Source organism: Lotus japonicus, chromosome 1 (assembly GCF_012489685.1).
Source record: "Lotus japonicus ecotype B-129 chromosome 1, LjGifu_v1.2".
In the NCBI taxonomy this organism is placed as follows: domain Eukaryota; kingdom Viridiplantae; phylum Streptophyta; class Magnoliopsida; order Fabales; family Fabaceae; genus Lotus; species Lotus japonicus.
This window is the reverse complement of record NC_080041.1, coordinates 88,932,362-88,958,355: the sequence shown is the minus strand read 5'-3', so window position 1 is coordinate 88,958,355 and position 25,994 is coordinate 88,932,362. Positions and strand designations below refer to the sequence as shown.

The window sequence follows — 25,994 nt, the reverse complement described above, 5'->3', positions numbered from 1 at the left end:
TACCCTCAATTTTTTTTGGGTATGGTACCTCATTAAGTAATTCTATAGATTATTATCATGTTATTCAAGGTAAATACTACATCATTAGATTTTACTTTACTTGTCAATTAACTTTATCTCATGAAATTCATTTTTTGATGAAAAATGTACGAGTGGTGGAAACGAATAATGGTGATGAAGATGCGCGTAAAATGATCATGGTTGGTGGATGCACAAAGCTCAGAAAACACAACTTTCAAATCTCACGTCCCTAAGAATGGAACGTTACATTACTACGATAAAACACAATCAAAATTTTAACCGGTAAATGAGTCTTTATTATTAAAATCGACTCATTTTGGGTATCACACCTTAGTCTGGCTTAAGGTACCATAGCAACCACCAAATATAATTAGTTGCTTGCTGGATTGTGAGTGGGATTAATTGTAATGGAACAATGTCCCAGTATGGATTGTGCAATTGCAAGTATTATGGGTCGAGAGACTTTCTTTCTTAGAAATCATTGCATCTTAAGAGTTAGACAAGATAGCACCTTTGCGTCATTATTTCACGGAGCATATACATGAGTCAATTAGAACTTCTATAAATAATTTAGATCAATTTAAATATAAGATGTTTTGAGTTTATTTTTATAAATTGTACAAATTATTTTATCAATATATAAGAGCTTACGTTTATCCATAACATGAGGAATGTCTTATTTGACATTGCAGGAATGCTGCAATTTTCAGATATGGCAACCCAGATCTGTGAGGCCTCAGGTCTTGGATGTGTTTGAAGGCGAAGACAAAACATTTTGACTGTTCTTTGTTTGAGTGGATTTTGAATCCTATCTCCTTCTTAAAATTAATCCTTCTAGTTCTAACTGCTAGCTTCTGTTGGGTCTGAATGTCTGGTTGCTCATATATATCGATCCACTCCCAGGGAAATGTCTGATGCGATCCTTCTCTGACCGCGTGGTCTCCATAGGGGTAATTAAGGTTTTGCTTCTGAATTGGAGGCAAAGGTGCTTGGTGCTTCAGCACGTGGTTTCAATTCCTCTCGATCTAGGTTCTCACCTGTTCAGTATTGTGTGAGCAATTTCAATTCTGTTCCCTGTACTGGTGCTACTATTTTATTTCAACTCTTGTGATTGGTGGTTCAGGACCAAGTCATGGGTCTTATGGGTTCATTGTAGCTGGTGGCTGGAGGGTTCAACCATTGGGATTTGGGGCGTTACTGTTGGGGAGCTTTGCTAATCAAGGGAGAAAGTCTGGTCAGTGGAATGTTGGGGTTGATCTGCGCTGTTGGGTCGTTATTGAATGGGGTTTATTTTCAAGTCTTGTGGTCATGGAGGGGTTGAATTGTTCTGCTTTTGAGAGGGGTTATGTTGCTTTTCTACTTTTTTTTGCTTTTACTTGTTATGGTTTCTGCGTTGGCAGCTAAATTGTAATTTGTTATTGAAAGTGTGGATCTCTTGTACTTAGATTTTAGCATCCCTTGTGATCTTTTTGTGAACTTCTGACAGCTTATGGAGTAACAAGTAGATATAGGCGTCCAATCCTGACATGTGTGAGATTTGCGCTCACCATTTGTAACACAAGTAAGATGGAGAAAATACATTTATTTTTTGCTTACATATGTTTTCAGTCCTTACAAAAGGGGTCATTTGGTTTTGGTCCCAATAAGTTATTTTTTTAATTTAGTTCTTAAATGTAAAATAATAGTGTAACTTAGATTTCTATCATCAAACATCCGTTAGAAATAAATGTAAGTTAACACGTGTCATCATTTTACACAGCGGTAAACCGTTGCTATAAGTGAAATAAGAATTAGAGGAACACAGGCTTAAAACTACCATAAAAGATGAGAAAATTAAAAGCAGCTCAACTAGCCAAAACCACAAACATATTTAAGCCTTCATTTTTCGAAACAATCACGAATTCCTGATCAGACTCATCATGAATGTTATTGATGGTTGTACTGCTAATACACTAAATGAAAGATACTACAGAAGCATTGCCAATATTCACAAGGATATTGATAAAAGTAGTTTGAATTTAATTATTGAGACTCAGACTCTTTCCTTATTCTAAGACACTCAGAAATTCAGATTAAGGCGAACAATCTTTCTGTAGCCTTTAATGCCATAATAACTAGTATGGAAGTGTATTCACACTTTCAAATCTTGATAGAACCATCTATTAGCCACCATGTTGATAGACATAGATTTTCAGTTCTTGTAGTGGTTGAAACTGAATCATGGAAGTTTAATTATTGGCTAAAGCATCATTTGATTACTGCATCGGGAATACATGATCATCTGGCGACACCATCGTTCAACTTTATAAGCGGGCATTCTATAGAGAAATTATTCAAGTAAAAAAGGCTAGCAGTTATCAGATCATACTACTAACCCAAAAATCTCAACCCAGTTATCAGATCAGACCACGCCCTTCCTCCATGTCGCCAAGTTCCATCCTTTTTTTTTTTTTACAGAAACCAACTGAAAGTTACGTTCCTTCATTTTTCAATCAAGATATATAGTGTGGTTCCATGTGAGTGATTGTTGTTGTTCTGCCAAAAAAAATGCGCTTGTGCCTGTGGCGAAGACCATGAAAAATGTCTTGAACCCATGATATGATTCCCTCTTCTACCTTGTCATGTGCGACCAAACCATGGTGGAGTGCTCTCATTCTCCACAAGTTCTTTCTCATCTATCTCTCTCCACTCAAAATATGCTCAAACAAACACAATATAGTTGTATGGCTAGCAAAAAAAGCCATGACAACCAAAATTATTGCAAATAAGAGCATCGCCATGACCTTATTTTAGGTTCTTAAGCTAAGTACCGACTCTTATATTTTTGTCAATTGGAGAAGGTTGAGCTGTAGTTCTTAATTCTTAAAAATAATGTTTAGTTGCTTCTGCAAGCAATTTTATTTTTTGAATTATTAGATTAAAAAATTATATTTTATCTCTCATTCATCTACTGCTTATATAAATATGCGGAATATATTGTGAGATCTGACTAAAATTAAATTAAAAACTCGTGGTTGAAATCTGCATCAGTTGATTATGAACTAATTATACTATATATAACACTTAGGACCTACAGAAATAATGTTAAAAACTCAAAATAAAAACTCATGGAAAGAGATGCTCTAAGTTCAAGTCAGTGTTGGTATATATGGTTTGATGGAAAAGGACAGCACTATAGCTGTGTTAGTATAGTACCTCTAATATATATTGCAAAACCCATACAAATGGCGACTAGATGCGCAATTTTAGGCTTTGCAAAGGACTGGTCTCCTAGCCCCGTTTTTTTTTTGTTTTTGTTTTCTATAGTGTGCCAAGCCAGTTAAATGGGCTTTTAGCGTCAATTTATACGAGGAATAATCATGATTATCAGCTCAATCAAGTACTGATTAGAAACACAATAAGAAGAAAAAAAAATGAATACAGCAGCTTCATTAAGGAACGAGTTTTATATGCATCTTAGCTTGAATTGTGCCCTGCTATTAGTTATACTTAAGCTAGATGCACATGGGTTTGCGTTTATCACTGATAATAGAGCAATTTTATAGGGAAATTTATAGGAGAGGCTGCTGTATCGCAATTCGCAACACCACTTGTTATAGTGTTTACAATTTTTGTAATGTTGCAAAAGAAAGAAAAAATTACCTGTAATAGAGATTGTTTTTTTTTATCAAAAAAAGTATGTATGTATGTATATTAATATAAGAGGGGAATATTATGGGTTCTCCTACGTTCTAACCCAATACATCAGATAGAATATTCCATCAGTAATTATTTTGCGACAGAAATCTTTTATTTCCGCAATCCCTCACTATTTCATTTTATATTATATGCTAGGTTTTGTGTCGGTAAACTCCGTCACAAAATCCTAGAGAATTATTAAAAAGGAATTAGGGATGAAACTTTGAGAGGGAATGTTTTCCATCACTAATAACATAGAAAGAAAAATAAAATCAATTCTCCAATGGCAATGGTGTTTTCATTAAAAAAATTGAAATCGCCAATTAGAGTGACAATAGTAAAAAGATTTTAGAAAAAATAAAATGAAGTATATGTGGCCAGTGGTATTAATTGGCGATTTCTTTTAAACACCATAAAAAAATTTAGATATCACTAAAGACGGAGACGGTGGCGATTTATACTATTTTGATAAATATTTTAAAAGTTGTACTACATTGGTAAATAAATTTTAAATCTACAATATCAATGTGAAAAAGTCACAGATAGAAAACGAAGAAGGAGCAAAAGGGATACAGGGGAATAGTTAACCTGTAATAGAGATTGTACATTTTTTTTTGTGGTAAGCAGTAATAGAGATTGTACTAACTTATCACCAAAGTTAACCTGTTTTAAATGTTGCAAAATTTAAGGACAAGTCACATGTTACAAACTCTATCCCATAACTACAGCTCAAATTTAAATGTTATAAATGGAACATGACCTAGAAGATTCACTATTGGATCGCGCGGTACACACTATTTTGTGATTTATATTATTTTAATTAAATTTTATATTTAAAAATTAAAATACATGTGCATCACTGCATTGCACTAGATTACTAGTTTTTTGTTTGAGAAAGAGAGAACAATGAGGTGGTGTTTGGTATAAAGGCCCAAATGACACGGATGTTATGAGACATAATTGTTTTTTTTTCTATAATTGTTACTCAAAAATTAAGTACATTTTGGTTCCTTTAAAAATGGTGAACTTTTTATTTTGAAAGAGAAAAAAAAATGGTGAACTAAAAGTATCTAAAGTGAAGATCTTTTAAGTTTAGAAACAATTTTTAAATGTTATAAATGTTGGAAAATGAATAGGCTTGATTGTGATGAAATTACTTTCCTTAAAGTATTTCAAGCACTTTTTGAATTTCGTCTTAGAGTATGGATGCAGGAATACCCAGGATAATCAGCGTTGATTCGAGTTTGCACAAAACTAATGAAAACTCGAAATGCAGCGAAGTGTTTTCTGGAAAAACAGAGGATATGATTGTGTGTTCTGAATTCTGAACATGCACTCTATTTATAGGTAAAAACAGTATAATTTATAAGGTTGCGACTCTTCATAAATTATGTCTGTTACCAACAAATATGTGAATAGTTGCGACCCTTCGTGAATAGGTGCAAAATTCGAATTCTAAAACGAGCAAAACAAACAGACGTTACGACAACCGCGTTGCCGTTGCCGTCGATGCGTCGTGCTAAAGTGCCTCAAGTGTTGTGCCGTCTACAAGCCTCCACTAGCGCCCACGCCGGTGACCGGCGAGGGGTGGTGTGAATGGAACATGTGACATAAAAGCTTGGGACCACCAAACCATGCACATGTGGCACTATATCTTCTCTTTGTCTCTTTGTTGAATGGTTGACATTTAATGATATATAAATGCTTTGAAAAGTTGCTCCACTTTCTATGTGAGACTTCATTCAAATCCATTCAATGCAACACATTTATCATTTTGGAACACTATGTAATTTTTACTCCTTGAGTAAATATTACAACAATAAATGCATCATCCATCAATTGCTTATATCCTACGCGATATTTTGGACTCACAAAAATATTATCAAGAGATGCTCTACTGAAAATAAAACACTCTCTTCTTTTACCCTAAGCAAAATATCTCTAACTTATATTTGAAACCTTTCAGTACTTATTTAATAATAGAAAATACTCAAAATACTAAAAATAAATTATGCATATCAATAAAAATAAATATGAGTTAGAAAATTATCATGTATTACTATATGAAAAATTGAAAATTATTAATATTTTTATCATTTTTTTTGTCAGCAAAATTGTTCATTTAAGGAGGTACTAGGGGTAACTCAACCCAAATGAGACAAGAGAAAAAAAAAAGAGAACAAAATTAATATTTTTATCATAAATTTATTTATTCTAATTTATAACTATTTTATATGATATTTTTATAAAATTAAATATTTGTGTGTATATATATGTCTGTGTGTGTGAAACATATATTATGCTCATTTTAATTTTTTATATAGTAATACTGGTGTGTTAAATATAATAAGCTATCAAACACGTAGATTAATTGGTGCTTATAAAAAAAACTTAGATTAATCGGTACGAGGTTGTTCTATTTTAAGCAGACACATTGAAGAGTTTTGCCGCTCATTATAATAGTTCTATCCGACTCAACATTATAAGAGGAATTAAAAAAAATTAAATATGATAGAAATGTGTATGTAATTAAATATATGATATGTTCTAAATAAAATTGTTTTCTTCTGAATTACTAAACACCACATTGTTTTGGACCTCTGAGGTAAAAAAAAAACATTACTATTTTATACCATTCTATTAGATTTTGTTATGTAATGTATGTAATGTTTGATTCCGTTACTAATATACCTAAATCTCGAAAACATTATTATTTTATACCATTCTATTTAGAGAGATTCTCAAAAATAATTATTTTAATATGTATTCCAAGTCAAATGCAATATCAAATTATTATTATTATCATTATCAATATAATAAAACTGTATCAGACGTTCACGTGTAGCATGTCTCAGAATACCACTCCCCGTTAGATTCAGTTAGCGCCAGAAGTACCGGTACCCTTTTTCCCAATCCAACGGTTACAATACACTTAAATCTCCTCTATAAAATCCCCACTGTCAAATTTAACCTTTCACTTTTTCAATTCAATTTTCAAATCTCGAGAGCGCAAGAGAGGTGGCACTTGTACTACCACCACTACTGCCGCTACCTACCACGGCGGAGTTTTCTTCCGGCAACCGTTTTTCCGCGACGGTGCTTCCGCTACTCGAAATTTCAACTTCGTTACTCTCTCTCTCTCTCTCCGTCGATTCCTTGCTTGTTTCTATTAATTGCAATCCGTAACGCTCGCGAATTTATGGTCGCACTCTGAGCCTGACGCCACTCCGTTTCGTTGAAGATTTTCTCCATGCGTTTCAATTACTCCATTTGAAACGGCGAATCGTGAAGAGTGTGTGTGTGTGTGAGTGTGACATTGTGATTTGGAAGTTCAGATCAATTTTGATGGAGCAGTGCGAAACGACGCTGAGTTTAGCTCCTCCTCGGAAATCGGCCAGGCAATTGGATTTCGCCGCCGTATGTGGAGGTCCGGCTCACCTCAAACTGCCACCGCCGCCGCCGCCGGTGGCGCAGTTACTGCTTCCATCGATTCATCATCTGCCGCCGTCGCATTTGGAATTGGAATTGCATCCACCAGGGCAACGGCCGTGGTTTTATTCACCGCCGCAGGTGCAACAGCAAAGAACAATGCAGTCTCCGGTGATGGCACAATTGCAGGCACCGCCGCCACAGCTGGTTTCGCCGGTTCGGCTATTACCGCACCCGACGCCGGTGAAGAGGTTGCAAGCGATGTAAGTATTCTCAATTGAAAGTGTTCCGATATGCGTTAAGAGCGTTGAATTGGATATATGTTTTGAATTTTAGCTTCTATTTGAAGAGATTGTAATGTAGAGATAGAGTATTAGTGCTTCAAACCCTGGAATGCATACTGGTTGTAGTGAATAATTCGTTGCGCATGTTCTAAATGCCTGTTTGCTTGTATCTGAATGCAATTTGGGGTTCATCATTATCATTCCTAGGTTCATTTACTAATCTGAGTTTTGAGTAAAATGTGAAACAGTAATGTGTGCATTTGGGAAGTGAAGTGTCATAGTTTTGGCACTTGACTGTTTAATCTCTTACTCTCTATGATTGAGTTTCGCTCACACGTTGAACTCTGGTTCTGATTTGCATTCTACTATGTTTGGATGCATGTGTTTTCCTTCAGGAGGGAGGAGTCTCCTAGATCACATCCTCGAAATAATGTGGAGTTAAAAGACAGCACTCCAAAGAAACAAAAACAATGTAACTGCAAAAATTCTCGATGCCTCAAATTGTGAGTCGAAGAGCTGCCCCGTGTGGAAATGTTTCATCAGGAGTTTTTTATCACATGACTATGCTATATCTAAACATCTTACATACATCCCCCCTATCTCAGTCTAACTAGAGAAAGCTAATTTTGCAAATGCTAGGTACTGCGAGTGCTTTGCTGCTGGAATCTACTGTGATGGCTGCAACTGTCTAAATTGTCACAATAATGTGGATAATGAAGCTGCCAGACAGGAGGCTGTTGGAATAACATTGGAACGCAATCCGAATGCTTTCAAACCAAAAATCGCTAGCAGTCCACAAGAACCACGGTATTCTAAGGTTTGTAATTCAATTCTTCTCCCTCAAGCATGTATAATTTGTTTTGGCTCAAGTCATTTGACTTTTGAGCCAATGTCTTGTGATTATAAGTATAACTATTCTGGGTTTACCTGATATTTTCGCTAACTTTTGTTATATTATCATGTGTTGAACAAACTCAGGTAGATGTACCTGAAATTCAAGTAATAGGAAAGCACAATAAAGGATGTCACTGCAAGAAATCAGGTTGTCTTAAGAAGTATTGTGAGTGCTTCCAAGCCAATATCCTCTGCTCTGAAAATTGTAAATGCATGGATTGCAAGAATTCTGAAGGAAGTACTGAAAGAAGGGCATTTTTTCATGAAGAGTATAATCTAGTTCCGCCCAAACAGGCAGTTAATGCTGTCACTAGTGGAGCTGTTAGGTCCTTCAGCTATGGACCTCACATAACACCCAAGAAAAGAAAAATCCAGGAAATATTTTCTGGCAAATCAGCTGTAGATCAAACTGTTAGCATGACTTCTCAATACCAACAGGTGCTTTCTTCTATGCATTCTAGATAGGATTAACTTGGACTTGTTTCGATAATCATTTAAGTATTCTTTATGTGGTTGATTCATTATGTTGAAATTTGGATTGGAAAAATCACATGAGTCCAGTAAGGCAATAACTTTGTCATATAATTATTGAAGACTGTGTATCAACTTGTCAGTTCTAGTTTTATCCCTTGGAGCCCTCAATTTCCTTGTTATTTTCCTGTTAGTTTAGTTATCATTGTCCATTCCCTCCCCTTCTCTGACATCCAAACTTCACATAATATCTGTCTTTGAATTGAATTTTTAGCAGGAAATTGATCCTATAGCTTCATCACCCTCATCTTTGTCAGCTTCCGTTGTTTCTGATGCCAACACAAGAACTTCAGGGCCTTCAAGTTCTACATACAGGTGTGTGAGTTTTTTTTATTATTATTTGATGAACTTATCTTATGTTTTAAATATAAATATAAAGAAAATTGAACTAACAATAACTCATGCTATAGGTCCATTTTGGCGGATGTCATTCAGACACAGAATGTGAAGAATCTCTGTTCACTTTTTGTTGTTCTCTCTGGAGTAGCTGCTAAGACAAATGCAGGTTTTGACCAATACACGGGTGTATACTATATACGCCTTGCTTATAATAATTTGATTATCTACTGTGTGGTGAATGATTATGAATACTTTTTGTTTTCATATACATTCTTACTGAACTTTATGCTGTTAGGGCATTTATTTAATGTAATCATCACTTTTATTTTATTTTTCCACTTTATTTGTCCTCTTACATACATACACACGTTGTACATATGTTGCAGTCAATATTTTTGTCTTTGTTTGCTACTCCTCCCATATTTCTTATCATATTTGGGATTGTGATTATTTTCAACTTTTCAGAAGTGAGAAACAAATTCGATTGGCAAACAGAGACTACGGAATCTGAAGCACTGCAAGACACTAGAGATGTTCACAATCCTGTTGGTGACAAGATGTCCACAGATGCAGTTGATATTCACCATTATAATAGGCCATTGTCTCCAGAAACACGTGCATTAATGTGTGATGAACAAGATGTGATTTTTTCTGGTAATGGTTCTGCAAATGGAGTGCCATGTGACGGTCCTTGTCAAAACATGATTGAAAAATCATCTAATTCTGGTGGATGCACTGATGTTTATGAAGAGCAGGAAAGGTTTGTTCTGACCAAGTTCTGGGATGTTCTTCGTGGACTCATTACTCTTGGTAGCATAAAAGGTGAGGCTTTAATGTTATGATGTCTAGTCTTCACACTTAAAACTTTGTTGGGGGCAAAGTTAACCTGAGTTTTCCTGTCCTAAAGTAAACTTTTATGTTCTATGAATAGTCGTTTTGGAAAGTCCCATTTGAAATGACTGACAAATATAAATTTAACTGGGTTTTATGAAGAAGTAAACAATTAACTAATATAGCTCTCTTGCTTTATAAAAATAGACTGTCTATTTCTGCTCATCTCCTTGAGAACTCGAATTCCTTTTAAACCTGTGTAATGGATGGTATTTGTGAACTTATATTGTGTAGGAGGCATAGTAATTCACCTGACATTGTAGTATACCCATACCTAACTTCTTTATGATGCATTTCTACCTTGTAGCTGCTTGTCTTAGGTTACCTATGACAACATGCCTCATCTAATTCATAAAATTAAGAATGTCATGTTAGAACATTAAAATGGTGAAGCCATATATTCCCCCATAGCAGTGCCACCTTGTTCAGCTTAAATCTGAATCAAGAAACAGTTATGGTCACCAAGGAAGAAAATGGTGATAAATCTGGCTTCATCGTTAGTATGCTTGTAGAAATCAGCTGAGAAGAGTATAACTTTATCTTAAAAATCATTTGAAAGAACAAGGAATAGAATGAGAAATATATAAATACCAGATAGCCCTAGTTCCATAGCTCACATGATGATTAAATGGTTACATTTTGCATTAGTGGATTATCTAATTGTTTATCCCGAACAACGTTTTGTATGTTCCTGACTGATCAATTAGGATGCACTTTACTTTTCTTTTTATTATAATTATTTATTATTTTGGGGGTGGTGTGGGGTTTGACTCCCTGAAATTCAGTTTCCTGTGTTCACCTTTAGCTATATGTTTGATTAGATTCCATTATATTTTGAAATTATTAGCTTGACCTAAAAGTAGCATGAACAGTTTGTTAAGATAAACAATTGAGAGAATAGTAATCTGGGTTATGAGATTCTCTCATTCCTCGAGCTTCAATTAAGATTTGTTAAGAATTTCACTCATTTTGGTTAACGAGTATTAACTATCTTGTAGAAACAGCATGCTCTTCATTAGCCAGGAAAGATGTGGGAATGACGAAAGAACCTGCAGAGAATGGCCATAGTGGAGCTGAAACTGACACAGGGTGTGAGAAGGGAATTCACAGCAACTGCACTTCAAATTGCCCCATCTCAGAGGTTACTGAAATATCTCGGACAATCTATTCAATAACTGATGGACATGGTAATAAAGATCTTTCATGGAGGTCGCTTGCAAATTGGAATAACAGAGGTGATAAAATCTGATGTCTGGTGAAAGACTTATTACCTGACTGACTGGTAATGAAAATGGTTCCCAGTCAGTGTGCAATCTGGAATTTCTGCAGCTAGTAATTGCATGTTTTGAAATTCTTATGCAATTGATTCTAAAGCTAGAATCAATTCTACTGAGAAGGTTCTATAAGTTGCTTTTTAGTTTTAGAATTGATTATGAGAAAAGAGAAGAAGCTTGCTCATCTAAAAAACACCTAGCTGGAACCTCATCTTTCCTAGCGTTGAATTGAAATCTCAACACAATTAAGTCCTGGCCTGGACACAGGTCACGTTTGATGTTTACTATTACTATATACGAAGGAATCGAGACGTTCCTATGTGTTGAATGCAATAAAAGCAAGTTTAATAGTGAAATTGACATCAGTTGCAAACTTTTGGTAATGATAAAAAGTTGAAACAAACAAGGTTTGAATCAGTTTGTGACCAAGTATAACAAAAGTGATGAAGACTTAATTATAACGATTTTTAAAGGTGGGGGACTGAATTTGCTAATCGAGGACCAAAATTTTGCAACTGATGTCAATTTCACTATTAAACTTGCTTTTATTCCATTACACTCAACCAACAAGCCATTAGGGACTGGCTATGATAAACATTGTTAACTGAATAGAAGTAACTAAAATTTGTTAAACATGATAAACATTGGTGAATAAAATTTTATGATTACATTTTTATTTTAAGATTAAACACACTAACCCTCAATTAAGTCATTGTTAACCTTCTTCCGCCCAAAATCACTACCTATAATCAATAAGAACTAAAAATGGAGTGTGAATACACTATTTTCCGTTTGAGTATCATCATTCTGTATAAAGAAAGAGAGAGAAAAAAGAGTCGGGTGGTGGGTGGTGGGTGATGGTGTTGTTGCTTGTAGTGGAGCACTGAACATTCAAAAATGAGTGACATCCTTGATCCTTCCTACATATGTGTCAGCAGTGATTTTAAGTCGCCGCAAATGTTTGTGACGGTTAAAATCCGTCATAAGTACATATGTCTATGAAGCACTTTTTTTTTTGGTCACTATGAAGCACTTTATGTATTGTTCACATATCATTATTGCGTGTAGTGTGTGCCCATGAGGAAATGAAAAAAATAAGAGGAAAATACACTCCCCTCCCTTAAGGTTTGCTAATATGACACTCAGCCTCATTCTTGATTAAAATCTACACTCCACCCCACCTACTCTACCAAGTTAACTACATCTTAAAAGATGCTCACGAAATATTCTCTTTAATTCCAAACTAATAGACTTAAATTTTTAAATAATAAAAAAAAATTATTATTATTTTTATTTAAAAAAGTTTAAGAAATTTACTATTAATATTTTTATAATAATCTATTTGAAACTAGTTACTGTGTTATATGTTGACGAAAGCTACAAATATTCTCACAATATAATTCATAATATTAGATGACTTTTTTTCATCATAAAATTCATCTTGGATTATATAATTTCAAGATATATGAATTATATTTTAATTTCTTATTGGTACATTAAAAAGATAAATTGCATCATCTAAGACTTCCCATACCCAACTGATATATCCCAGAGCTCTTACCACTTGAGCTATCATTCGAGGACATACAACATCAGATATGAAACTATACCTTATTCAGTTATTCTAGCAGACCAAGCACCTCACGTAATAATCATCTCTTATTTGTTGCATTTTCCATTTTATTTGCTAAGATAATATTGCATGTTGCAAGTGCAACCAATCTATGAAGCTAATAATATACTAATTTAGAAGGTGACCAGAACAATCATAAATTTGTTTTTGGAATTTTTATTGGAATAAATGTCATCTAATTAATCATGAAATTTTGTTAGTACAATTAATCATGAAAATAAGTTAAAAGAAAAATAGAAGTATTTTTTTAGTCTAAATTTATATTTGTAAACTTAAATGTTATTGATATTCCTATACAATATTGTGAAAATATTTAATTGTAAATATCTTAAACTTCTTGAAATAAAAAGTAATAAAGAGAATTTTTTTAGTTTTATTATTATTTAAATATTTAAATTTATTAGTTTGGAATTAAAGAGAATATTCTCGAGCATCTTTTAACATGTAGTTAACTTGTTAGATTGAGTGGGGTGGAGTGTAGATTTTGGTTAAGAATAGGGTTGAGTGTCATTTTAGCAAATCTCAAGGGAGGGAAGTGTATTTTACTCAAAAAAATAAAAATGAATGAGTGATATGAGTGATTGGTCCAGGTAGCCACGTACATAATACATAATGAATGGGAAAGAGAATAAGACATTTGCTTCTTTACATTGAGCTATTCAATTCATGGTTGCTTCTAAGTTAACTCAAATTTCAACTTATGTACCTTTCTTCTTTCAATGAATTTTTCTCAAATATAAAAGGGAAACCAAAATTTTAATTCAATAATATAATTCTTCCTATTTTTATTCTACTTTCTAATTTATAGAATTATAGTAAAAGAATAACAAAATATAAAAAAGTATATATTCGCACAAACTAAAATTAAAACTAAAAGAAAATCAATATAACATTAGGTGCTGACGAAAGCTAAGGGTGTTTGGTAGAAGGTTGGGAAATACATTCCCGGGAATGTGGAGGTAGGGAATCATATTCCCGTGTTTGTTATAAGGTTGTAAATTGGATGCCCGGGCATAAAACATTCCCGAGAATGACATAACTTTCATAACTTCCATCATTTGATTCCCATGAAATGAGTTGGGAATCTTGCATTCCCATGGGAAAGTGAATGTAACATCTACTACTCACAAGTTCCATCATATTTTTTTATCATTTTGAATTTTTTAAATTAAATAAAATTTAAAAATATTTATGGGAATCTTAAATCCTAACCAAACACACATTAAGTCTTACCCAGAAATGATATTTCGGTATTTCCAACAATCAGACTCACATGAATATTATTCCCGGGAATGTATTTCTCAACCTTCTACCAAACACCCCCTAAAGTAATTGAATAGAAAATTGGCATGAACACTAAATGTTTAATTTAAAAAGTAAAGATAAATGAACAAGTGGACAACTCAACCTCATTTGACAAATTGAATTGTCAAATATATTACTTCCTTTGGATCCAAATAGTTCGTGACTTCGTGTAGACAACTCAACCTCATTGAGTTTTGTAATATGATAAGTATAAGTATACTGATAAAGTCAAAGTCAGGAAATGAAGCTTCCTTGCAATTGTCAAATAACCTTCCTCTTTCATTTTCCCTCCATATTGTCATGTTTTCAATAAACAATATGGTATATTCTTTTGAAACTTAAAAAATGGATAAATTTGTTTATGGTCTTTTTAAAATTGTAAATTATTGATTTTAGTCTCTTTAATTTTTTACAATTTTAGTCCCATAAAATAATAAATTATTGATTTGGTCAATCCATTCATTTTTGACATTTTGTGGCGGTTTAAACCGTCAGTAATATGTTTTGTGACAGTTTTGTGCATTAGTTACGGTTTTTAAGCCGCCACAAAAAATGTGTTAGTCTCGATTTAAATCATCACAAAATGCTAAGAATTTGGATATAAGACCAAAATCAATAATTCATTATTATAGATATACTAAATTCAACGAAAAAATTAATTAAAGGAGACCAAATTCAATAATTCACTATTTTAGAAGGAAAAGAGAAACATATTTAACCCCTTAAAAAATAATACCTCAATTGAGTTCATAAATCACAATTACAATAACACTTGACATAATTATATAAATGTACTTAAGTTCTTTGGTGTGTTTGGTTAAGTTTTGAAGATGAGTTGAAACTGCTCAACACATTTCTTAATGTATATTTTCTCAAAGCAATAAATTTATCTCATTAATAAAAATGATTTTTACTTTAAACACAACTTTAATACAAACACACAAACATCCCGCCAAGAAATTGGTATTGCATGCACTACTTTTATCTTCACACAGTCCCAAACAAGAGGAAATTTCTCATAAACGGTTGAACATTTGAAACTTTGCACAAGTAAAAGACTATGGGGTTGGAGTTAAATTCTCAGTTCACTAATTTGTTTTCTTTCCATTCATTAATTGAAGATGTCTAATTAAAGTAGGTTCTTAGTCCATTGTTTAACTTAGACAATAATTGCAAGATTAAAAAATAATTATAACAATTTAATAACTACTTAAATCCTAAATTAAATGAAGTTCCACATTTCCACTTTATTTTCTTAAGCATGCGTTTACTATACATTTTGATTTCCCCCTCAAAAGTTTAGCAAGAAAACAAAAGAAGGATAACTGGATAAGGCAATGAGGAAAACCACCAGTTTTGGACTATTGGTTCAGTACCAGTACCACCATAGCAGCTAGCCACAATGCAACAAACCAAGAGAGTTTCCTTTTTCTTTTTCCTTTTCTTTTTTCTCATCAATATGCAACAGAGAATCATGAAAGCTGCAACTGCAAACCCACTCCCAACCTGGCACGTGCGGAGTTTGTTACACGACACGTGCGATGATCATCCAAGTGAACCCGAATCCTCTTCTACATTTCCACCACTCCGAACCCGCCAAAACCGTTTCATTACAAATACGCGAGAAATCTCACGGCGGAGCAGAGCTCAACCTCGCCGCAAAACTCTTACTACAATGGGAGAAAGAGAAGCCATCATCGAAGCTCAGAGCATGTTCCGATCAGAGTTTCTGCAAGTTCTCCGTAGTCGGAGAACCACTCAAGGTATAACCACCGTAACCGATTAACCGTCAAATTTCACTAAATTCAAATTCCACGTTCTCGATCGCTATGCATTCTGCAAATGATTCATTCTCTTCTTCACTCGTTCGTTTTACTTGTTTCAGTTCCGCTAACCGTCGAACTCGGAAAACCAGTGGAGAATCCTTCGATTAACAGTTCTCCTCCATCGCAGGAAGAGGTTTGATTTGAAATTTCAACAATCATAACTCATAAGCATGCATGCATAGCTTCTGTTTTCTTTTTCTTTTTTGATTAAATTTTGAATTTTCTTCTTCGTTTGGTGGTTCAATTCAATCGAATCGATCTCAACAACACTATAGGTTGAGATTCTGGAGTCTTGTCCAAAGGCAGATATAGAGAACCTCGAAGATTTGCTCATGGAAGAGAATCTGTACTTGAATATAGAGGTAACTGACTAATTTTGAGTTGAATTTCTGAATTTCAGATCAGTGTTTTTGTTATTTCGATTTTGAGTTGAAAATTTTGTTGAAACAATGGTTGACTTGTGGATCGTAGGAAGGAGATCAAGGACGGTTGCCTCTGTTGATTCTGAGTTTGAAGGAAAAGGAGAAGCCGAGACGAAGAAGGCCTGTGGTTGTTTTCCTTCACAGTACAAACAAATACAAAGAATCTTTGCGTCCGTTGCTTGAGGTTGATCTTGCTGCTTCTTCTTCTCTGCTACACTCATTGCTGATTTGTTTGTTTCTATTTTTATTCTCGGTGTTTCACTTTCAGGCGTACGCTTCGCGAGGGTATGTAGCAGTATCCGTTGATTCTCGATATCATGGTGAACGTGCCAGAAGCAATACCACCTATCGTGATGTATGTGTTTGCTTTGCTTTGCTTTGCCTCACTTATGTTTAGTCCCGATCAATGAATTGCATTATGTTATTTAGGCAAAATATTTTGCTTATATTCAAACTTCAATTTATCAGTTACGAACAACAGGTTTTTGGAAATAAATTGATTTTGAAATCATTTTATGTTGTGTAAATGTGATTTGGTTGGATTTGAGTTTTAATTGCTTGAGTTAATTGTACCATAGTTTACCCATTTACACATTCAATGCAATGGTAATAAAGTTAATTACTGGACAAACTCAATTCTAAGCACGAAAATAGAGCTTGATTTGCAAACTAATTCAAATTCTTTTTTCCCCCTTTTGCAATGAAATCCAAACATAAAATTTTGATTTCTAAATCAAATCCAATATTTAAGTGATTCTGAATACATTGTTTGAACTAAAAAGAGATAAATATGAAAATGGTCTCTAAACTATGAGCGAAAGCTGGTTTTGGTCCCTCGCCGACGTAACTTCCGGAAATAGTCCCTCCGGTGCGGCGAAACACCATGCCTGAGATTTGGTCCAGCCATTTCCGGCACAGTGGTTCGCCTCACTGGAAGGACTATTTCCGGAAGTTAATTACGCCGGCGAGGGACCAAAACCAGCTTTCACTCATAGTTCAGGAACCATTTTCATATTTATCCCTTTGAACTATGATGAGCTGTAAAAGTTGCCATGTAGAATACAAATATAGCTTTAGGAGAAATAAGCTGTCGTTAATTTTTTTCTGTTCATTTTTTTGTAGAGAATAAATTGACATCCGTATAATATTCAAAAACTGATCATGGTTTCTTTTAACAGGCTCTTATTTCTGCTTGGAAAACTGGTGAGACAATGCCATTCATATTTGACACGGTAACTTCCTTATGTATCATGCTTCTATATCATATAGTTAAGATAGAGATAACTTCCTTATGTATCATGCTGCTATATCATATAGTTAAGATATAGATAACTTCCTTATGTATCATGATTGCTATATCATACAGTTTTAAGATAGAACAACTCTCTTCCCAAAGTACTAGGTTGAAGTTGATCGAACTGTAGTTGATGCCTTGATTGCATTGATGCAGTTTAGGCTCATGATTGTTTTGGATAAAAATGCTGTTTTATTTCTTGATCTGGCAGGTGTGGGACCTAATTAAACTGGCAGATTATCTAACACAAAGAAAGGATATATACCCTTCTAGGATAGGAATCACTGGAATATCACTTGGAGGTTGGTTAAGAGAAGTTGAAAGGAATATGTCAGATGCCAAGTTTGATGTGATTCATCACTTATATTATTCCTTGATGCAGGAATGCATGCATGGTTTGCTGCAGCAGCGGATGTTCGCTATGCTGTGGTTGCTCCTGTGATTGGTGTTCAGGTGACATTGAATAATTTAATGAAGCCTTTATTAACAAGATGTTCTTATCAAACAACTATTTGAACATTTTCATGTTTTATACTTGCAGGGGTTTCGATGGGCTATAGACAACGATAAGTGGCAGGCTCGAGTTAACAGTATAAAGCCTGTTTTTGAGGGTAAGATAATGTCAAAACAAATGAGTTGTTCATTAAATTCCCTTCATGTTTCACCCTTACTCTTGTCTTTGCTTTGGTTACTGTTTCTGCCACTAATGTTAGGTTTATATAATATGGTATCAGTTATTGCTCATATAAACCTGTTGGGAAACAACAGAGCTGAAGAAAAAATAAAACACAATCACAACACAAGAAAATTACGTGGAAACTCCAAAACCGGAGAAAAAACCACGACCGTTGTCTAAACCAACAACCAGAGAAATATCACTATGTGAAAATTGTTACAACACATAGACTTCTCTCACTCTCACTCTTTCCCCAATGCCCCAGTACAACCACACTCTCACAAAGCAAATATTAAACTAAGTCAAATATAAGCTTAAAGTGCTAATGACCGGTGTATCTAAAAACAAAGAACCTAGGTCCAATATATAACCTTGGTCTTCCCCTTGCTTCACCACACTAAGCGATTTGGGACTTCTCCAATAGCTAATTTTTAACCTCCTTCTTTATTTTAGAAACTTGGGCAATGTGGGACTTGACAATCAACCCCAACAAAACCCAATAATCTTGTATGTACCAGTTTATATGTGTAGTGAGTGGTGTATGATTTCTTATGTAATATCAAATAATTTCTTAAAATTGTTGTTCACTTTGACAAATTGTGATCTGTAAAACTTCTTGCCTATGGATTAAATTACATGGTGAATGTGGAACACTGTTGAATCTGACTTAGTGGAGTAAATGTTAGAATCTGGGTCTCGTTAGCCTTGAACTACTGAACAAATATGCTAGATGTGTTTGGCATATACATTCCTAATGCTCTTAGGTTCATGGATACAGTGGCTCGTGATGATTTGGGTAAAGCTGATATCGACAAAGAAGTGGTGGAGAAGGTCAGCAAAGTTTTTTTTTTGTTATAGTGTAGCTTTAATTGTCTCCAAATGAGTTGGTATATGATTTTATATGTTTGTTGCTTTAACAAAACATGATTGACAATGATTGGTGCCATGGTAGATATGCTATAATTTTAAGTTATTCACCCATTGGACACAATTACAATATAAACCTTTGTCCTCGTCATTCTAACTTAAGTGTTTGGCTGTTGAATGTAGATACTAGATACTAACCTCAACTTTATATTTCTGATCAGGTGTGGGACAAGATAGCTCCTGGTTTAGCTTCCCAGTTTGATTCCCCCTACTCAGTTCCACCTATTGCACCACGTCCCCTGCTTATTCTTAATGGTAAGACGCTTGTGTGTATTGTACATTGAACATCTTTAAATTATTGGTGGAAACCTTGCCCGTACACAATTCATATTTTGACAATTCACTTTAACCACAATGCAAAGTTTTGCACTTCTTCAGAGTATATGATATATATCAATTATATTACAGATCTCAGGGTTCGTAAGAGCCAATTGAGTTATTTTGGCCATTTAACTTTTGTGGGATTTTTTAGTTAATTTGAAATTCTGAAGCATTTGCTTGAGTGTTGGGAACTCCAGGTGCAGAAGATCCTCGGTGTCCCCTTGGAGGCTTGGAAATTCCAAGGTCAAAAGCAAGCCAGGCATATGGAGAGTTTCACAGTTCAGATAATTTTAAGGTATGAATTCGTGTGGTTTGGTCAGTTGGGTAAGCTATCTTTTTTTTTTCCGTTATCAATTTAATAAGATGCCCAGATTTAACAGTTGGCTACAATTTGCAATTTTCAATTGCAATGTAGTACACCATTTGATTAAAAATCAACCGTAGTAAAAGTGGAACAACAATGAGCAGGATAAAAACAAGTGTATCGATCCCATTATCCTATTTGGTTACATCGATCATTCGATCCTATTTGTTTCTGTTAGTACTATCTTCATTCACGTGATAAGTTTATAGATATCCATCTTGCCAATTCATTTCTTAAAAGGAATGTGCCACAACACAGAGGTTATTATATAAAGAATGAAAAATATATATATTACGTGAAAATTTATATTAAATATTTTAAAAAAACTAGTATTTTTTTTTGTTACGTTGGAAAATCAAACTAAAGTACATTCATGGAGGAGATGTCAGCATGTAGTAATGAACTTCATGGGTACTTTCACAATGAACTTAGGACTGGTCCTTGATATAAAGTCACAACATTCTCTTCTTTGGAAGTATTGTCTTCTTCCTTAGTCACCTATATGGCTGTTCATTTACTATTGATTGCTATGACGTGCAGTTTATTGCAGAACCTGGAATTGGACACCAATTGACAAAATTCCAGGTGAAAGAATCATCTGATTGGTTTGACAGATTTCTGAAGCCTAAACATATTAACAAGGGTGCGTTATAAAAGTCCTAAGTGATTGTAAAGTTGTAAACAAACTTTCTCTGGCTCGTTCCAGTTGCTTTGCCTAGTTGATAGTTGTATACTTGTATTTGTGTCATGTCATGAATAAAGCAATTTGCTTTTAACAAAAAAAAAAGGCAATTGCTTTACTTGTTGAATGTAGTTATGAACCCAGTAGAGTGTAATCTAAGATATGCTACAAAATAAAGAACCATAGTTCTATGCAAGTCTGACATCTATTTATTCGAAGGAGGCATGATTCTTATCTGCCTTGGATACCCTTTGGTTTGATGTGCTCCAATGATTGATTGTGAACTTTTTGCAAAAACTTCTCCAATATATATCATTAAGGATCCTTAACGTTGGGTTTTGGGTTAGTTATAGGCAAGAGATCATGTTCGCGGGTGTCTGATTTATGTGAGAACCCCATTGATATATAAATAAAGAATATATTCCCTCCAATCATCTAATTGTTGATCCTGATGGAATATGACCGTGAATTTCCTTTTTCTTAAAAAAAATCAGTAATTGAACTGCATAATATGTATAATTGACGAACAAAAACTAAATATCGATCTCGAAATATGGCTTTGATAAAATGAAAGCAATCAAGGATTATTTAAGCAGTTGAGCTCAATTCTGGCAAAAGTCCAGATATGCTAAGTCGCATCTACACTCTGTACAAGTTACCACCTTAGTACAAATCACCAAACAATAAAAATCATGTCTTAAAATGTATACTTTTAAACAAATTGAGAACAGAACAATGAACTGATGTATACATTGATGACTTGTTACCTAGTCAAGCACAGCATAGGGACACGATATCTGAAATCATTCAGCCTTTCTTTGGCATTGCTGCAAGCCTAGTGTACATTCTTGCCATGGACTGGTACCCTCTAACATCACCTGAACGTAGAAGATTGCCTGCAACACAAAAAGAAAATAAGGGGGGGAAATGTCAACTTTCATGCTGGTATCAGTAAAAAAAGAAAAAAAAAATACAAATGAAGGCATAGATTTGGAATGAATTAGGGTTGTTTAGGGCTTGTTTGGTTTTAGAAAACGTTTTTGTTTGCATTTCTTATTTTCACCTCTAATTACAAAGATGTCAGTCTTATTTTCACTTTTCAAAGTTTGTATTCGAAACGGTGAAACAATAAGAACTAGGAAATGAAGATAGTAATCACATAGGCCCTTATTTTTCCCAATGATACTGAAATTCTATTCTGGACATTACCATAAATAATCAACAACAAAAATAGATGTAAGTTCAAACAGAACCCACAATCAACGACAGCAAGTCCATTACCTCCTCAACTATATTCGCTATAAGCATGGTGTTGTTAAGAAATAGTCAATAATCATACATTTCGCATTTTCTCAATCCTCAACCTGACCCATAATTTAAGGTAAATTACACTACAATGAAGTATCATATGTATTCACGTTTATTTTTCTCGCAGCTCAATTTTCCATTTGGGGAAGGAAGGTAGGAGAACATAACTTCCTTTTCATTCCAAAAAAAAGTATAGACAAGATAAGAAGTAGAGAAAGTTAGTCAAACCTGAATCACAATTCAGTGGGCTGTCAGGTTCTGGATGGGCCATCAAAGCAATTATAGCCCTGCACACAGACTGAAGCGTCCAAGCTGGGCTCCAAGCATTTTTCAAGATATCTAGGCAAATCTCCCCTGTCTGGAACATTACTAGATGTTTAAGTAATAGCACGAAAAAGTCTCAAGAACATCAAGTCCAATGGAATGAAGTTATCTATCAAACTTATAAAAGAAGAGGAGGAAAGGAAAATATAATTAACCAGGCAATCAAATTCATATGAATAATAAGTGCTCAGTCTCGGACGAGTTCTTTACGAAACTCAAGGGGGTAAATAGTAGGTATATAACTTAGTCTTCTTTTGCTAATCAGCCTCCCATAAATTGATAACACTTTTAGTCAATCACTAACACTCATCATTTGAAAATATCATACATGATCACTGAAATATGTCTACACTAGAAGTACCAGAATGTTTTCACTTCAACGCTTCATGGTTCACACTTCACATCAGGGACTACCAGGGTATCTAATCGGATTCACTCCCCATAGAAATTCCATAATCCATTCAGCAGCGAAACAAATTTAAGGTAATCTAATTCTCTCCAAAAATCATATACTCATCTCTTGTAGGTGAAAAAGTATCCTATTTCTCACAAACTAAGAAAAACTTACAGAGGGACCTATCCTACCTTAAAATGCACATTTGGATGAAATATCTTAGTCAAAAACCGCACTTGAGGTGGTTGTAGAGGATACTGCTCTGGAACAGAAAAAGCAAGCTGGAACACACCACCCTCAAAAGGAGTCTCTGATGGTCCCTAATTGTAACCAAAACAAACCATATCACAAGTCAGAATCATCACAGACCGGTCGAACATCTTACACAGTCTCCTACAAGCATATTAGCCAGCACACCTTGATAAGAGCCGTCCATTTAAAAATGTTGGAATCATCACAAACTAATTGAATATCAGGATCAGCCGTCTTCTCTCGCTGCACCTCCTTGTACTCCTTGAACAACCTCGCCCGCGACGCCTGCACGAAAACACAACATAGTCAACACTCCATGAAAAATCAAAGCCTACTACACTAGCAAGTGTGAGTATAGAGCCATAGAAAACGCAATTGTTTGTATTATAAAACACCATAATCAATCTTGCAAGTAAGGCCCTGTTTGGATACCAGCTTATTAGAGCTTATTGGAGCTTATGTACATAAAAAAGCACTGAATAAGCTCCAATAAGTGTTTTTTTGTTTGCATCCAAACAGGCTCTAAATTCAAAACACTGTCCCAATCCTTAGGTTAACTCGTACCACATCAATTACATGATCCGTTGAATTAGAGATTCATCAACCACAAACAAGTGCTAGTCAATTCAAAACTCCTATTAGGTACTACTACTGTCAACAATTTCAACCATAAAATTGAAGGAAATGGAAGAATAGCGAGAGGTAACAAACCTGCATGGTGGATTTGAGCAAGTTGGGGGAAAATTCTGAGAGTGAAATTGAACTGCAGGATTCAGAAAAATGTTTCAGCATCTGCGTTTCTGTGTGAACGAAATTGAGAAAACGAAAGAAGCAAGGAGCGAGAGATCTTACCGTATTGCGAGAAACAGGTGATTTGCAGAGAAGAGAGAACGGAAGGGATGGTGTGTTTGTTTGTTTGGGTCAATTTTGGATCGGAAATGGAGATTAAGAAATTAAAAGGGGAATTTCCAAGTTTGCGAACCCTAAAACTCTGGACCCACACAAAATGGGATATTTGGTTTTGTTTACCATAATTACTTTTAATAACTTCAATTTGAGTCCTAATTTACAAAATGGGTTCTTGGGGTGAGGGACGGTTTGAAGTATGCTTGAGAGTTGGGCATTTGAGACATTGTGTGCATCGTGGACAACATGGGGTAGTTGATGTGTTGGGTCAGAACCGTAATATGAATGTTATTTAGCACGATATATTATTGATGTTATTTGGGAGATACCGGCTTGCGAGTGGAGCATTACGTTCGTTTGCATAGCTTGCAACCGAAAGAGTGTGGCAGATGCTCTAGCTAAGCATACCTCTTGAAAGCATGCTCCTCTGCGTGTTTGGAAGGCTCCTCCTTCGTTTGAGATCACGCTACTGTGCTGTAGCTGTGTTTATTTTTCTTGTTCCATTTGTTACAAAAAGAAATGAGATGCTAAAAACCCTCTATTATTTAGGTGTCAAAACATTTAAACCAATTATTAATAACTAATAAAAATTGTTGAAAATTGATAATAGTTTAAAGTTGAAATGTTGTATAGTTTTTATTTCCATTATTTTTAAGAATTGCACCAAAAATTATTATCATATCTATTAGGCTTAAATATTCTGGAGGTTCCTGAAATTGTCTCCCGTAAGAAAATAAGTCCCTAAATTTTTTTTTCCGATAATGCCCTGGAATTTTTTTATAATCAGAATAGGTCCCTACTCGTGTTTCCAGCTTATGTGGCTCAATATTTCCACGTGGCTTTTTGATTTTTTTTTAAATACACAAGGATTAAAAAAATAAAAATAAACATTTAAATGTAAAATTAAAACCATATTTACCTAATTAACCCTAAATCCCAAAATCTAATTTAATCCAATTACCCTAAATCTATAAATTCATGGAACTCACCCCTCACCTTAGAAACCCTCCCCCACTCCGCTGAAGCTCTGCCTGAGATTTTTCTCTTCCTCTCCTTCCTCCTCACGCCCTCCCTCTCGTTCTCTCAACTCTCTTTCACATGTTTTGCATCACCCACACCTCTTCCTCACGAATTTCTCAACCAAACCATGAAATAACATGTTCAATACACTCCTGGACCTTCATATATCTGATCTGGGCGAAGAAATCGCAAGAAACAAAGCTAAAACGAAGAAACTGAGAAGCTCCATAAATTCCGGCTAGAAGAAACCGACCTGCAACTGACCTTTTCTCTTCAACCGTGACGACCCAGCCCACGAGGCCACCACCACTGAGTTCCTGAGGACGAGATGAAGCCGGCCCAACACCCCGTTCGCAGCGCCGCCATGACCGCCGTCGTGAACCACCGTCTTCTCCGGCGGGTCTCGCTGGAAAATTTCCAGAATTCGGTAAAACTTATATATCCCGACTCTAATCGCCGTTCTGAGTCCAAATATCATATTTGTTTCATAAAAATTATATATCTTTTGATTTGGGAATTCAGGGATTTAGGGTTATTGGATTTAATTAGATTTTGGGATTTAGGGTTAATTAGGTTAATGATAGGGTTTTAATTTTACATTTAATTTTTTTTTTTACTTTTTAATCCATGTGTATTTAAAATAAATCAAAAAGCCACGTTGAGATATTGACTCAGCAAAAATTAAGCCACATAAGCTGGAAACACGAGTAGGGACTTATTCTGATTAAAAAAAATTTCCAGGGATCCGAAATCGAAAAAAAAAATTTAGGAACTTATTTTCGTACGGGAGACAATTTCGGGGACCTCCAGAGTATTTAAGCCTATCTATTAATTATATAACCAATAAGAATGAGTACAGTTCATCATATTTTCTTTATTTTTCATCAAGCATTTCCGGCACATATGTTATTTTAGGAGAAATAAGTCGAATAAATTTATTATCACTAATTTTTTAAAAGTTCAATCTGAAAGAAGCTTTTATTATCCCAAATTGGACAA

General features: G+C 34.7%; 3 protein-coding genes across 4 annotated transcripts; 2 read left to right on the top strand and 1 right to left on the bottom strand.

Moving 5' to 3' along the window:
- The first annotated feature begins 6,669 nt into the window (after nt 1-6,669).
- LOC130727548 (protein tesmin/TSO1-like CXC 5) lies at nt 6,670-11,636 on the top strand. Of its 2 annotated transcripts, XM_057578702.1 has the most exons (8): nt 6,671-7,391; nt 7,808-7,915; nt 8,052-8,229; nt 8,391-8,744; nt 9,052-9,152; nt 9,248-9,342; nt 9,642-9,998; nt 11,066-11,636. In XM_057578702.1, the coding sequence occupies exons 1-8, from the start codon at nt 7,045-7,047 to the stop codon at nt 11,314-11,316; spliced, it is 1,791 nt and encodes a 596-aa protein (XP_057434685.1). In that variant the 5' UTR covers nt 6,671-7,044; the 3' UTR covers nt 11,317-11,636. The 2 variants fall into 2 exon arrangements, with proteins under 2 accessions (XP_057434686.1, XP_057434685.1); XM_057578703.1 differs by lacking the exon at nt 7,808-7,915 and having other exon boundaries at nt 6,670-7,391.
- A 3,950-nt stretch (nt 11,637-15,586) lies between these two features.
- On the top strand, nt 15,587-21,038 carry LOC130727546 (uncharacterized). The gene is made up of 13 exons (XM_057578700.1): nt 15,587-16,042; nt 16,165-16,238; nt 16,381-16,467; nt 16,577-16,711; nt 16,796-16,882; nt 17,706-17,759; nt 18,033-18,123; nt 18,204-18,274; nt 18,363-18,432; nt 19,276-19,328; nt 19,586-19,679; nt 19,943-20,040; nt 20,650-21,038. Exons 1-13 carry the CDS (start codon nt 15,682-15,684, stop codon nt 20,761-20,763), a joined length of 1,389 nt encoding a protein of 462 aa, XP_057434683.1. The 5' UTR covers nt 15,587-15,681; the 3' UTR covers nt 20,764-21,038.
- A 291-nt stretch (nt 21,039-21,329) lies between these two features.
- LOC130727547 (protein PEROXIN-4) lies at nt 21,330-24,080 on the bottom strand. The gene is made up of 6 exons (XM_057578701.1): nt 23,922-24,080; nt 23,781-23,832; nt 23,235-23,354; nt 23,009-23,137; nt 22,328-22,457; nt 21,330-21,687 (listed from the first exon to the last, which is right to left on the bottom strand). Exons 2-6 carry the CDS (start codon nt 23,784-23,786, stop codon nt 21,599-21,601), a joined length of 474 nt encoding a protein of 157 aa, XP_057434684.1. The 5' UTR covers nt 23,787-23,832; nt 23,922-24,080; the 3' UTR covers nt 21,330-21,598.
- Between the last annotated feature and the right edge of the window lie 1,914 nt (nt 24,081-25,994).